At 48.2% G+C, this 13663-nt stretch overlaps 6 protein-coding genes across 6 annotated transcripts; 4 read left to right on the top strand and 2 right to left on the bottom strand.

The window, feature by feature from the left end:
• Positions 1–1398: 1398 nt before the first annotated feature.
• On the top strand, positions 1399–2695 carry BO94DRAFT_627354 (nucleotide-diphospho-sugar transferase). Its single transcript, XM_025617415.1, has 5 exons — positions 1399–1850; positions 1901–1995; positions 2039–2404; positions 2452–2592; positions 2641–2695. The coding sequence occupies exons 1-5, from the start codon at positions 1466–1468 to the stop codon at positions 2674–2676; spliced, it is 1023 nt and encodes a 340-aa protein (XP_025463689.1). The 5' UTR covers positions 1399–1465; the 3' UTR covers positions 2677–2695.
• Positions 2696–3755: 1060 nt separating this feature from the next.
• BO94DRAFT_474799 (N amino acid transport system protein) lies at positions 3756–5218 on the top strand (the record flags this gene model as incomplete). Its single annotated transcript, XM_025608528.1, has 2 exons — positions 3756–5108; positions 5159–5218. 2 exons carry the CDS (start codon positions 3756–3758, stop codon positions 5216–5218), a joined length of 1413 nt encoding a protein of 470 aa, XP_025463688.1.
• A 1797-nt stretch (positions 5219–7015) lies between these two features.
• On the bottom strand, positions 7016–8168 carry BO94DRAFT_499928 (uncharacterized protein). Its single transcript, XM_025609401.1, has 3 exons — positions 7930–8168; positions 7492–7867; positions 7016–7407 (listed from the first exon to the last, which is right to left on the bottom strand). Exons 1-3 carry the CDS (start codon positions 8137–8139, stop codon positions 7145–7147), a joined length of 849 nt encoding a protein of 282 aa, XP_025463687.1. The 5' UTR covers positions 8140–8168; the 3' UTR covers positions 7016–7144.
• A 288-nt stretch (positions 8169–8456) lies between these two features.
• Positions 8457–9947, top strand: BO94DRAFT_589175 (uncharacterized protein; the record flags this gene model as incomplete). The annotated part of the gene is made up of 4 exons (XM_025615933.1): positions 8457–8613; positions 8663–9224; positions 9279–9861; positions 9912–9947. 4 exons carry the CDS (start codon positions 8457–8459, stop codon positions 9945–9947), a joined length of 1338 nt encoding a protein of 445 aa, XP_025463686.1.
• Positions 9948–10019: 72 nt separating this feature from the next.
• On the bottom strand, positions 10020–11064 carry BO94DRAFT_606951 (uncharacterized protein; the record flags this gene model as incomplete). The annotated part of the gene is made up of 2 exons (XM_025616533.1): positions 10149–11064; positions 10020–10097 (listed from the first exon to the last, which is right to left on the bottom strand). Exons 1-2 carry the CDS (start codon positions 10989–10991, stop codon positions 10020–10022), a joined length of 921 nt encoding a protein of 306 aa, XP_025463685.1. The 5' UTR covers positions 10992–11064.
• Positions 11065–11658: 594 nt separating this feature from the next.
• On the top strand, positions 11659–13562 carry BO94DRAFT_499922 (ankyrin repeat protein; the record flags this gene model as incomplete). The annotated part of the gene is made up of 6 exons (XM_025609400.1): positions 11659–12336; positions 12396–12633; positions 12683–13102; positions 13189–13296; positions 13345–13403; positions 13463–13562. 6 exons carry the CDS (start codon positions 11659–11661, stop codon positions 13508–13510), a joined length of 1551 nt encoding a protein of 516 aa, XP_025463684.1. The 3' UTR covers positions 13511–13562.
• Between the last annotated feature and the right edge of the window lie 101 nt (positions 13563–13663).

The following is a 13663-nucleotide window of genomic DNA, read 5'->3' as shown; positions in this document are numbered from 1 at the left end:
CTTCGTGACAAGGGGCATTAATGCCTGATGGTAGATGATGTAGCGGGCTTTCAATTTTAATCTCTATTTCTATGAAAATATCATCTTGCGGAGGATAAGGACTTAGGTTATCCTTGTCTCAAAATCTCCCAGCACATTGTGCCTATCTCAAAGCTGCGACATCCATATCAAGCCAAACGATTCCTACCGCTTCCCAACGCTTCCCACACAAAAAACCATACACTCCATTGTTGCCAGCTCACGGAATTGTTCACTAACAGGGCCTGGGTTAGACGTCCAAGTACAGTTCAGAAACGATATCAATGACCTCCCTCCCGGAGCAGCAAGTATCAATCAATTCCGAGTGTAATTGAAAGTGACCGAGAGTAAGCGATGCTATCAGTAGATGATATGTTGGAGTGGCTACTAAGGCGATTCAACCGTGTAGAATGAGATGGATGATGATCTAGCTAGGGGCCTCGTAGGCCATTTATATGGACTAACTAGCGGTGTAGGGAGGAATGTCACGTGACTCTACGTTGCCTACCGGCGTGGGAGCCCATCGGGGATCCCAACATGATATTATAACTGGTAAAGAGAGGATGCCAAGAGAGCTGATAGCGACATAAGTTCACATATTGCCAAGATGCTCTACGTCAGCCTCTGCAGCTTGGCGCGGTTAGCTCCGACAGGGTCAGACATATCTCCATTAATGGAAAGTACCTCGGCTAGGATCTGAATTTTCTGATGTTCGCGGGTCTACTTCGGTGATCTTGTATTGGATGAAATTTGACAATTCTCAGTGTTCAATGACGACGATGCGTGATTAAAGATCTCAGTGATAAAAACCACTCCCTAATCTTTCTAATAGTTTGTCTGACCCAATGACTTTAGAAATCTCGACATCTGCGAGAATATGATTATTCAGAGATTATTCAATCTCAGAACTGAAACCCTGGACCAAACAAGAACGTTCCGATTGGATAGGACTCTACTATCTATAGATTAAAGGTGGGTCGAACCGGAGTATTGATTTGAGCCAAGTCCTGTAGGGAAGGATTTGTTCCAACTATCCAATGGCATGGCTATACAGGCCTACACTGCCCCATAGGTGGAGTTATCTAGTATCCCTAGGCACGAAAATTCCATTCAAACATTTACCACAATAGGACAAGGACGACAACTTCATAGGACACACGAACGGGCAGACATCTATTTCCGACTGATAGACTTCAACTACACCAGACTATGTTCGGCCCACCATGATTAGTCGTTGATTCTCTTAGTATCCTTCCTGTAGCCAAGCCAACCCAACTCAATTTGTCTCAGCCCTAATCACCACCGTCTCGGCGGAGACCGGTCTTGCATTCGTAGCCTCCTATGCTGCATGCTAAACAGCGAGTCGGGCCTTGTAGGATGCCCACCATTGCATCCGGGGCACTGATTAAATACCGGCTCTCTGTACCCAGCATTTGAATGCAGAGCAATGATGCTCGTGACTTCCAAGGCAATTCGGACACTTGTGGTCATTGTGTGCATCTTCGTCTTCGTCACACTTTGGAAACTCCCACTTCATCGTCCCCATAGCTTCCCACGGCCTTCTTTCCATGACCATACCTTGCCTTCCGAAGTCGACTGGTCTCGGTTCGCATATACACAATACGTCACGAACACAGCCTATCTCTGCAACTCGGTCATGCTATTCGAGACCCTACATCGACTAGGCAGCAAAGCCGATCGCTTTATGATGTATCCGGCGGAATTTTCCACCCAAGGTGACTCCGTCGAAGCGAAACTGCTTCGCAAAGCCCGCGACGAGTATGGCGTGACATTGGCGCCGATTAAGGTCCAAAGTCGGAACACTGCTGATAGTAAGCCATCATCCTGGCTGCTACCACCAAGTATTGCTAATGATCCACAGCGACATGGGCACAGAGCTACACCAAGCTCTTAGCATTCAACCAAACACAATATGACCGCGTTCTGAGTCTGGACTCGGACGCGACAGTTCTCCAGGTAGGTGCAGCTATCTGGATACTGAACCATTGCTAAGGTCCAGGCCATGGACGAATTATTCCTCCTCCCACCAAGCCCCGTGGCCATACCCAGAGCATATTGGCTCAACTTTGACGATCGGGTCATGAGCTCCCAACTTATGCTTGTTCAGCCGTCCGCTGTTGAGTTCAGCCGCATCGAGCAGAGTATTGCTGCAGCTGGCTCGAAGGAGTATGATATGGAGATTGTGAACGATTTATATCGAGATAGCGCATGTATTCTCCCGCATCGCCCGTATAATCTTGTGACAGGTGAGTTTCGCTCGAAGAATCATACGGCGTATTTGGGTAATTCGCAAGAACTGTGGGATCCGGCCGAGGTTTTGAGGGAGACCAAGTTTCTGCATTTTTCTGACTGGCCTGTTCCTAAGGTATGTTATTCTATCAAGGATTGTGTCACAGGCTAACCGGGGTGTAGCCGTGGATACAAGCTCCTGAGACGGTGATCGCGGAAAAGAAACCAGAGTGTGAGATGGATTCCCAGACTGGTCGGTATGATGACTGTCGGGCGCGCGATATTTGGCTGGGGTTGTATGATGATTTTGCTCAGCGACGTCAGGTATTTGTCTCTTTCAAGCATTCTTGATCCTTCTCTGATGGCTTTTAGCGTGTTTGTGGCATGAGTTTGAGCACGAAAGGGTAGAAGCGCGCATATTATTAACCCTTTTTAGCTCTTATAACGTTGTGATATAATGGTTTTGGTCTTAAATTCCATTCGGACCAATTCATCGAGTTTGTGAAAATCATGACTCGAATGAATTCGGGGAAAACTATATTTCCCAATCATGATGATAAAATTTTGATAAATGGATAACTTCCGCCAAAATTGGAGTTGATGCAATACTTTCGGATCTAATACTTAACCATGGACAATCAAAGTTAAACACCTGTATAGATCGTCAATTTTCCACGAAGAAATATGTAGTCTTAGTATCTATGTGGATTATCATGTGTGCCCACTTTACCAGAAGATCTTGTGGCTTGCCACCGCTCTGTCGGTCAGTATCAAACCTCAGGGATCCAAGTATCATCAACTGAATTATCACATTCTAGCAATCCTTATCCTGAACTGGATCTCCTGTTCATTCGATAAGATACCCCGCATCAGATAAGGCAGGAGCATGTGACCCCTTGCGCCTGCCAAGACCATCTGGAATCTGATTGTCAAGCGGCACCAATCAGGTGACGGGCCGACCGAAAGATAATTTAATCGGTCAAGGGTGCAATCAGATTGGACAGCGTACACTTGACTGTACCTTAATCAAAAGTCAATCTCACAGATTGACTCGGACACTACGAGAATAGTAGAAGACATGTAAGTGGAAACCTGATCATGACACTCACGGTCGCCGACGATGACTCGACGAGAGAACCCACCGCCTGCAAATTTTTTAACGTTTTCCGAAAGAAACGACTAGGAGAGGGGCTGAAAGCGGAATACGGCAGAGTTTCCCGCCCGGCTCCTATTGGTGAGGTACACCTCCACCATCGAATGATCCTCTCCACAGACCAATAGGAATGGCAGACCGGGCAACGATGTCACGGCGGGGGGTATTGGGTTTCGCAGATGAATACCCCGCGGTATTCGACGCAAAAAATCGATGTCACTCCCAAGAACTGCGAACCACATTCACCACTGCAATTCTCATTTTGATTCGATCATTGATGTACAGCTTTCTCCCTTGCCTCGTCCCAGTATACCTCTGAACGGCTCAGCTCACCATGGAGTCCTCCCCTGGTAATTTAGAGGCCAATCGGCCCGACAGTGGCAGCAAGAAGCCCCTCCCCGGAAAGCTGAACGCGTGGGTGGATGGCAAGCTGCCCGAGGCCGTGGATGATGGAGACCAGCAGATCATCGAGGCTGGAGAAGCCAAGTACCACCGTCTCGGGTGGAAGGGGCTCACTATCATGCTGATTGTGGAGGCCATTGGCTTAGGAGCGCTATCGATTCCTTCCGCGTTCGCTGCCCTCGGCATGGTGGCCGGTGTTATCTGCTGCGTGGGCATAGGCTTGATTGCGATATACACCTCGTACGTGATTGGACAGGTCAAGCTCGCCTTTCCGGCTGTCCGCGATTATGGCGATGCGGGGGCCTTGCTGATGGGGTCTTGGGGGCGTGAGCTCTTCACCTTCATGTTGATCCTGCAGCTGATCTTCCTGACTGGCTCCAACTGCTTGACCGGTACTATCGCCCTGCGTCATATCACTGATAGCGGAATTTGCTCCGTCGTCTGGAGTGTTGTTTCCGCGGTCATTCTTCTCTTGCTGTCGATCCCGTCCTCTTTTGCTGATATGGCCTGGCTCGGCTATGTGGACTTTATCTCCATTGTGGCTGCCATTGGTATCACTATTATCGCTACTGGCGTCCGGAGCACTGATGCCCCGGGCGGTCTCTCTGCAGTAGACTGGTCCGCTTTGCCTCAGGGTGATCCCAGCTTCTCGGATGGATTCATCGCTATTAGCAATATCGTCTTTGCGTACACCTTTGCCAGCTGTCTCTTTTCGTTCATGGACGAGATGCACACGCCTAAGGATTTCACCAAATCGATTTGGTCTCTCGGTATCCTCCAGATCGTGATCTACACCATCACGGGAGCCACGATCTACGCCTTTGTCGGCCTCGATGTCCAATCGCCCGCACTGCTGTCGGCCGGAAACATCGTGAGCAAGATCGCTTTTGGCATCGCCCTGCCAGTTATCTTCATCTCCGGGGCTATTTGCACCATTGTTGCCGGTCGATTGATCCACGGCCGGATCTACGCCAACAGCGTGACTCGTTATATCAACACGCCCAAGGGGTGGATCACCTGGTTGACTGTGATCACGGTCCTAACGGTTATCTCTTGGGTTATTGCCGAGGCCATTCCATTCTTCGACGATCTCCTTTCTATCACGTCCGCATTATTCACCTCCGGGTTCTCCTTCTACCTTCCCCCAGTCCTGTGGTATGTCCTCATCCGCAAGGGGCCGTGGTATTCCCGGGAGAACCTATTAACCAGCCTGGTGAATCTATTCTGCTTCATCTTTGGTCTGATTGTCCTAGTGGGTGGACTTTATTCCAGTATTGAGGATATTGTAAGTACCCAATCAATCCCATCCTCACGAATACACATTAACAATGACAGAAAAACAACTACGCCGACGGCGACGTCCACAGTCCTTTCACCTGCGGTGATGTTTCTTAATTGCATTGCTTGTTATCGTTCTCAGCATGTTCCGAACTGTATCTTAATGTCCTACGCTCTACGAGCCTTCGTCATATCTTATGAGGTTATGTGAATCCAGGTATTCTTGGCCTGTGTGTATTGCTGTATATTAGCTGCCGTGGCGGTACCTGTATATATAATGAGTGTGTTGAATTGGGATGTGAGCACGTGCTCTCGTTTCCTATGCTAAAGAAGGGATGAGTCGGTGCCACTCGGGCAGTGAGCAATTTATACCATCCTTTGACTTTATTTTTTTTCTTACTATCTAATTTGGGGTCGATGAAGCAGCTAGGTTACATTCTTTTTCTGTTTGGTTATGGTGATTACTGACTGCAGGCAGACTCCCGTCCTACTGCATATTCCCCGGTCCGCCACAAGCTCCGGTCACTATCGGGAGTAATTCCGGGAAGGCCTCTTTCCGATCATACTCCGGATCTCACTACGACCTTAAATCTGCAACTTTAAACATCAGAGTATGCACAACACCCAAGAACAAGGAATGTATCGTACAAAGACTCCCCGTCTAACCTTATCCCACCGACCACACTTCATTTCAGTAATCCTTTCATGTTAGTATATATAGCTAGATAGCCCATATTGTATCAATCCCTAACCAAAATATCTTGAGAATTCAAATTAGAAAGACCACTTGGTATGGGTGCAGTATCAGCTTGGCAGGCTTCATACATTTGATTAAGACCCGGGTTTCACTTGGGATTTAGTTGTTTGCTTATGGGAGGCGAAATCGGTGTTGGTGATGTGCGCTTCTGGGTTATACTGCTGTCAGTAAGGGGGATATTTTGAGGTGGTTTCAGGCCACTCGGTGGGGAGATATCTTACCTAATAAAGTAAAGAGATTGGCAGTCTTGTCCACAGGAGGGGCCCAGTTGCGAGGGGGTCAGAAATTAGTGCAAGGGTATCAGAGAATTCCTGACACCCGATGAGCTCAATCACGTAAATAGCTGATCTAGTATCAGGATTTTATAACACTGAACCAGCTATTATAATACTTAATTATTAAATCTAACCATATTTTCTACAGATTTTAGGATATTTATTAGGGTATTTAGGATAATTAAGATATTAGATTTTTTTAAAAAATTTTTTTTTTTATGTATGATTTTTAATTATAGACAGAACTGAACCAGTATCAGAAATATTATATATAAAGCTAATCCAGTATTAGATATATCATGTGTTTAAACTAATTCAGTAATAGATTTAAAAATATCAGATAACTGAGCTTATTCAGTATCAGAAATTCTCTAAACCTAGCTAAACAGTTTTTCCAGCACAAGTCTGGCACCCTCGCACTAATTTCTGACCCCCTCGCAGCTGTAACCCCGTCCACAGGCGGTGGGTAGAACGTTGTCGAGGTATCAGGAAGACAAAGAAGTTGTATGAATTTCAATACGGTTTTGATTCTATCCTTAGATTATTGAACCTGCTCGGGTTTGAGACTTCAGCGCTCGAAGGGTGGAGGGATCCAGGGGAGTTGACGATGTCTTGTCGTTTGATTTAGGCTCTGGATTTTGTTCTATTCTGCCAGTGTGAACGGGATTGAGTACCTCGGTGAAGATTAAGCTTGTGAGTGATGCGCGCTGAGGGGAGGAGAGTGGTTCAGACAATCAGTGGCAGAGACTTGGTGGGTTTTGTGAATTCCTGGCCCTGATATTATCTATATAGAGATGGAGGCCCCCAAAAATAGAACATTTTACTCTAGAGGCGTATGATCTTGAATCATGTGAAGAATTTCAGTACTTGTTCCTTTTCACTCATCCTTCCTCTTTATCTTGGCGAGGGCGTGAACATAATCTAATCTACCTACACATATTTTTTGACAGACATTAAAGACCACAATTCCATTGCACACTCCCAGACAAATAGCTCCATCAGATCAATAACCTATTTATTCTTCGTCCCAGCAGCAGCCTTAACCAACTTAACACCGAGTCTAGTAATCTCCGCCGCACATTCCTCGCTCGAGACAGCCGCAAACCGTTTCTTGTCCAATTGACCCAACTCACTAGTCTCCCCTTGCGGGTCAATATAAACCACCTTATCTGTGGCAGAAACAGCCAGAAATCCTATCTCTGATTCGTCCGTCGAGGTGATGGTGAAATTCGTAATTGCGTGGTTTGCGAATCCGCTGCCTGGGATGATAGATTCTGGGGGGAGGAATGTTATTATTTTTGCAAGATAGATGGATGGCAATCATTTTTTTTTTTAAAAAAAAGGAGGCAGGCACATACCATCCCATTCATCATTTCCAGGAACCCATTTCAAGTCAACGATTTGATTACCACTCCCGATATACAGGAGATGGATCGCTCCACTGTCGGCTTCATATGCTGTGTGAACTAGCTTTGACTGCTGGAATTCCGGGAGGGGAGGAACAGGTGTGCATTCGCCATCTCGTTCGATGCGGATTCCCTGGAGTTGGCCGGAGGGGTCTTGGAAGAAAATGAGTTGATCTCCGTTGTTGTCGAAGCAGCCGCTTAGGGGGCTGGTAGGGTGCATGTGTAGGGGATGTTCGGATTGGAGAGACACCGCGGACCATGCTTCCTCGCTGTCGTCGTATTCGGCGCATTGGAGGAGGTTTTCTGCATTTGGGAAGAAGACGCGGCGCTGGTTGGGGGGTTGTGTTAGTGTTATTGGTGGGTTTTCTTGTTTGGGAGGGGAAATCTCACAGTATCATCATTGAGTAAATATTTAGCAGATGGAGAACTCTTCACCTCCGAGGCGATAAAAACCTTGTCCTTGACTTCGCTTCCTGTCCAGTGGTCTTCTATCAGATTACCATCCTCCTCGACAATGTAATAGAGGGTGGATCCATCAAGGGACAAAGCGCCCGCGGCTACCTTGAGGAAGTAGGCAATGTCGTGGAGGGAGACGTCCATGGTGTTGATTGACTGTAGAATCTTGTGCGGTGATGAGTGGTGTGTGTTGGGGTATATGTACAAAGGACTTAAATAAGGCTTGGTTGGTAGTGCGGGGATCTATGAAATGGCCATGTCGTGGGGCTGTCAGGCCAGCTGAAAATTGGGCGCGCAATGCATGCAGGGGCTGTCACACCTACTGCATATGGTATCAGTACCTGTCTGGTATTACGGATGGTAAGGTATGGTATTGATACCATGTCCTATATAAAGATCATTGAATCACACTGTCGGTAGAATAGCTCTCACATCTATACTAATTGTCTAAGCTGTACAACATGTCCGACGAAGAGTCCTTCGAACTAAACCCTCTGGTGTGGGATCCCTCACGAAGCAGATTGCCCGAGAAAGAGGAGTCATGGGGTCTGAAAAAGGCAAGAACCCAGGACCGAGAGGATTGGGTAGTTAGACTGAAATTCAAGCAAGATGGCGAGCGTATGTATATCCGTCATTTACTGCTCTGGTGTTGAACTGAATAGAATAGCGGACGAGAAGGTTGGCACCGGGTTCTTTCTCAATATCCCCGGAGCCGAGTGGTATGTCATCTTAACAGCAGGCCATAATCTCGTGGATAAGAGCGGCCATCCCTCCAAGGACCTCATCATCGAGCGACACAAGCACAAATATCCCATCGAGCCACTAGACATCCCGCCATTCGTGTGTCCACTGTACCATCGTGAGCGTGGTGAACAGGGCCCGGACCATGACTACGGGGTCATTCTCGTTCGCCGGCAGTTCGAGACGAACAAGAATCTCAGGAAGGCATTGGATCTCGATCTTGGGTTTGGATTCGCGCTGAATCTGGCCTACGAGAATCTCGAATCCAAGACGCTGGAACTCACTGGATTTTTCCCTCATGAGGAAGATAAGACAGGAAGAAAAGTCCAATCAAAAGAACAGGAACTTGAGCCCCTCAGTACCTCCAGTGGAGAATGTCGGATTGCCCGGGAAAGTCATCTGGAGTACGATATAACGACCGACAAAGGGCTGAGTGGATCGCCAGTCTTCATGCCCTACAATGGTCATGAAACGGTGGTAGCGGTCCAGTAAGTGAAGTCACATTGCAAAGTTGACCTAATGTCCACTAATGAAGAAACCAGCAACAACGGCCCCGCCAGACGCGGCAAGGGAAGCACCGGAGCTCGGATCAACGCCACTGTCCTCAAGCAGATCTTCGAGTGGGCCAATCTCAGTCAGCATCATAAGGCTCTCAAGGCTGCTTCCGATAAAAGCGAGCCGGACCCATTGTATCTGCATTTTCCTCCGTACGAGGACTTAGCGTGGGTCCACTGGGGGAAAGAGGGGATGAACACTGCCTTTGATGTGTTTCCAGCCTATGCACCAACCCCTCTCGTGGACGTTAGCATGCTGCATGTGTTCCAGCATGTGCCGCCTCCGGATTGGCCCGAGGCAAGAAAGGATCAGCAGTGGGTCTTGTGGGATGTCATGGCAAAAGGTGTCACACTCACGGATACCCTGCAGCAATTCTGCTTTGTGGAGCTGAAACAATCCAAGAAGGGAAAAATGTTCACGGTTGTCGTGAGGTTGGAGGGTGGGAGGGACCAGAGTATGGCTTGCCTGGTAGTGAATGGAGATGACATTACCGAGTTGGATCGAGAGACAGACACCTTTGATGGCTCCAATGTGTCGTTGGAAAAGTATATTAAGAATTTACCACTCAAGGTATGTCCTTTTTCCATGTTCTCTGTTCTTCTTTTGGCTGATGAAGCTAGTATAACACCTTTTGCTGGGACGACGTAGCCGCCTAGAGGCTCCATTACTGCGGGATATCGATGAAGAAGCAACCAAGCATATGAGTACTATTAAATCCACCACGTTTATTACACCGTAACCTCCGATTCATCTTCCAATTGCGGCTTCTCCTTGAGCTGCGCCATAACCCCAGGCAACTTCCACGCCTGAAACGGCCAAACCACCAACCACCCAACCGACCAGAGCGGCACAAAAACCCTTGCATACCGCGGAAGATACGCTCTGCTCACCACCGAAAGACTATCAATCAACAAGATCAACCCCGTCACAAATGGGATCAACTGCCCCGGCGAGCGCAGATCCATCACCGGCGTCAAGTGATTCCAGTACAACGTGACCTCCACCGTAACAATAGTAAAGACCCAAACCACCCACACCTGAATGGTCAGGAAGAACTCTTCCGACTTCCACTTGATGGTGGCGGAGATTTCGTCAAGCTCGACTGGGGATGGTTCGGTGCGACCGGCAGCGTAGGCAGTCCAGGCAATCATCAAGACGCGAACCATTCTCGAGGCAACCATCAGGGAGGTGATGGCGTCAATGGTGAGATAAACGAGGGCGAGATAGCGGACCCAGCCGGTGAGGGACACCCGGGCAAAGAAAAACACCACATTCGGGGTTCCCAATCGAGGGAGGCTGTGCACTAGAGTGCCAAAGGTCCACAGCAGGGCCGCGCAGGTACCCAATTCGGTGAGCAGCACCGCCAGAACCCCGATGGTTTCGCCCATGATGGTTCGGGGATTACACAGAGTATATTTGGCCGGAAAGGCCAGGCACATCACCATCATCAGAACGACAATCGCCTCGCTGGGACTAAACGCCTGCTCCACCGCGTAGCAAAACCACGAGGCTAAAATGGATACAGTAATGCTTCCCGACGCTATCTTCAGCCCCTTGCCGTAGTTTTCTTCGTCGCCGTAGAGATAGAGGATCATGGCGAGGCCTTGGAGGTAGAATCCCAGCCGGACTCCCAGGCCGTAGAGATCCTGGGCAGCATCGTCGTTGCCGATTTCCTCTCGAGCTATGAGGTGGGATTCCATGGGGGCGGGGGTGTGGTGTTGATCGTTCGGAGCAGATGCGACAGGAGATATGGGCGTATCTTCCTACTCAAGCTCTGTATGAGGGGGAATTTATCCATGGCTGTCACATACTGACGTGTCATGCATACTAGAGGATTTTCAGATGTCCAATCAAACAGATTCTCAAAAATGGTCTGCTCCAGATACTGTTGCAGGGTTCATAGTCGTAGCGGATGCCTGGCTCCGATTCCCCGAGGCTGAGGGCGGGTGGACCAATCGATTGTCCCGTAGCGGGTGTTCGGAGTTGACACGCCGCCCGTGCATAAATACATGACGAGCGGATGTAATGTAATGTAATACATGTAATACCGTTCTGCGGCAAGTTCAATGTCGAGCTGAACTTGCGTGAACCTTGCGCATCGTCAGCTGAATGATCTGCATATCACCCCTGCTCCTTCAAGATTTGACTGAGATGGATATCAGAGCACGTTATAGGATCATTGAATGGCGAGTCAAACTTGACAAGGCACTCCGGAGGCTTCTTCGTAGGTCTGGTGGCGGTATCCGAGTAGAGGTTGGAATATATAACACCTCTCCCATAGCCTCAATTGTGCATTACACCTCAAGACTTTGAACATAACCAAGAAAGCTTATTGACAAAGACCGCAATCCAGTACCATCAACCAACATGAATACCATCTACGACCACGCTAAAAACGGCACCCTGACCGAGCAAGACCTGCAAGGCGCCGACATCAAAAAACTCAACTACCTTGACCCAAAAGACAATACCACCCCTCTAGGCATCGCCGTCCTAAACAGAGACTTCAAAACAGCCCAACTTCTCCTCAAACACAAGGCTGATCCAGACTGCCTTCGACGAGGAATCCCCCCTCTGTGGCGAGCATGCGGGTTCGACCGACGCAAAGAAAACGTCGAAGAGCGTCTCATACAGCTTCTACTCAATCATAAAGCAGACCCAAACCTCGTACCTGAAGGCCAGAAGGGCAAAGCCATGACACCGCTGATGAAAGCTGTTAAAACTCACAAATCTCTCGAAATCATCTCGAGTCTGGTGGACCACGGTGCTGACCCGGATGCCATTGTCAATAAAAAATCGGCAAAGGATTTGACCACGGACCCAAAGGTGCTGAATGCCATGTTACCTCGTGCAACGCGGTTCAAGAACCGTGCCAAAGAAGTAGCCAAGGTGACGGCATTCGTCATGTCGGCTGTTTTTTGGGCAAATAAGAACCTGAAGGTTGCTGCGGGTGTGGGAGTCGCGGCAGCAGCAGGTATGATTGCCAAAGATGCGATTAAGAGGAGGTTTAAGATGACTGGCAAGGTTGACAAGCGGCTGGGAAAGGTAACCTTCTCATTCGTTTGTTCTAAGAAGACTTGACGCTGATACATTGTATACTATAGTATATCTCCGAGGACCAGGGTTTCAATGACGCAAAGGAACAAGAGAAAGACGAACTCAAGAACCGAATGCTCGCAATTATCAAAGACAACAAGCTGGACAACTTTTTCAAACCAGATGATCCGTTTCTTAAAGAGGTGGTGGAAAGGGCGGTGGACTTGGACCGGACGAGTCCATCCAATGTCCTAGACCCCAAGGACTTGGCTCATTTGGCCCTCTACCAGCCCGTTCTTTACTGCGGTAAGATGCACCTCTCTCATGTCTCATGGACACGTCTGACAGAGTTCAGACGACAGTGCCTCCATGAAGCAGGACCAGCGAAAAGAGCATCTCAACGACCTCACCCAACGCATCACCAGTATCACGACCCGAGTTGTTCCTGACAATGAAGGAATTGAGCTGCGATTCATCAACGAGAAAACTACACCACCAATGTCGAAACCCTCGTTGGAGACGATCGACACGATCATGAAACATGTACCTTTTGACGGGTGGACGGAGATTGGCACGAATCTCCGAACCAAAGTTTTGCAGGATAATGTTTACCAACACCTCGGAAGGAATACACTGAAGCGCCCTGTGCTGGTCTCGATCATTACGGATGGCCACCCAAGCGGGCCGCATGGTACGCCTGAAGGTATCGACACTCTTAGGGATGTTATTCAAGAATGCGGGACCAAATTGAAAGCCCATGGTTATGATCCAAAAGGTGATTGGCTCTCTTTCTTCTTGTTTTTTCTTTCTTTCAGTTTCTTTTTTTCTTTTTTTTTGGTTGTATTAGACTAACCAGCCCAGTGGTCCGCTTTCAAGTCAGCCAGATCGGAGACGATCCAACCGCCAAAAAATTCCTGAGTGATTTGGAGAATGATCATGAACTTGATGATGTTCTCTACATTACCAGCGGTAAGTCCTTGTACATTCTCACTGAACTATTACTCATAGTCTGGATAGAACGATTGGACACCGAGTTCAAAAAGCTTCGCGACAACGACATTAGGCTTGAACAATGGGTAGATTTTCCTTTTTTCTTTCTTTGTCTCGCTTGATTCCTATGCTAACACAATACCAGCTTATCGAGCTCCTCATGGGTCCGATCGTCGACGGACAGAAATCCTAGTAGTCATTCTCGTAGACCCTTGTACTATTCAGCTGAAAATGCTTACTACGGGTATTACCAACTAGCCACCACCACATAAATACAAGCTTGTTTCAACCTCTCGCGAGATCAGACGCGATCGGAGATGTTCGCTATCCAATCACAAACGCTGGC

This window comes from Aspergillus sclerotioniger, assembly GCF_003184525.1.
Source record: "Aspergillus sclerotioniger CBS 115572 chromosome Unknown BO94scaffold_30, whole genome shotgun sequence".
Taxonomy (NCBI): domain Eukaryota; kingdom Fungi; phylum Ascomycota; class Eurotiomycetes; order Eurotiales; family Aspergillaceae; genus Aspergillus; species Aspergillus sclerotioniger.
This window is presented reverse-complemented; position numbering and strand designations above follow the sequence as displayed.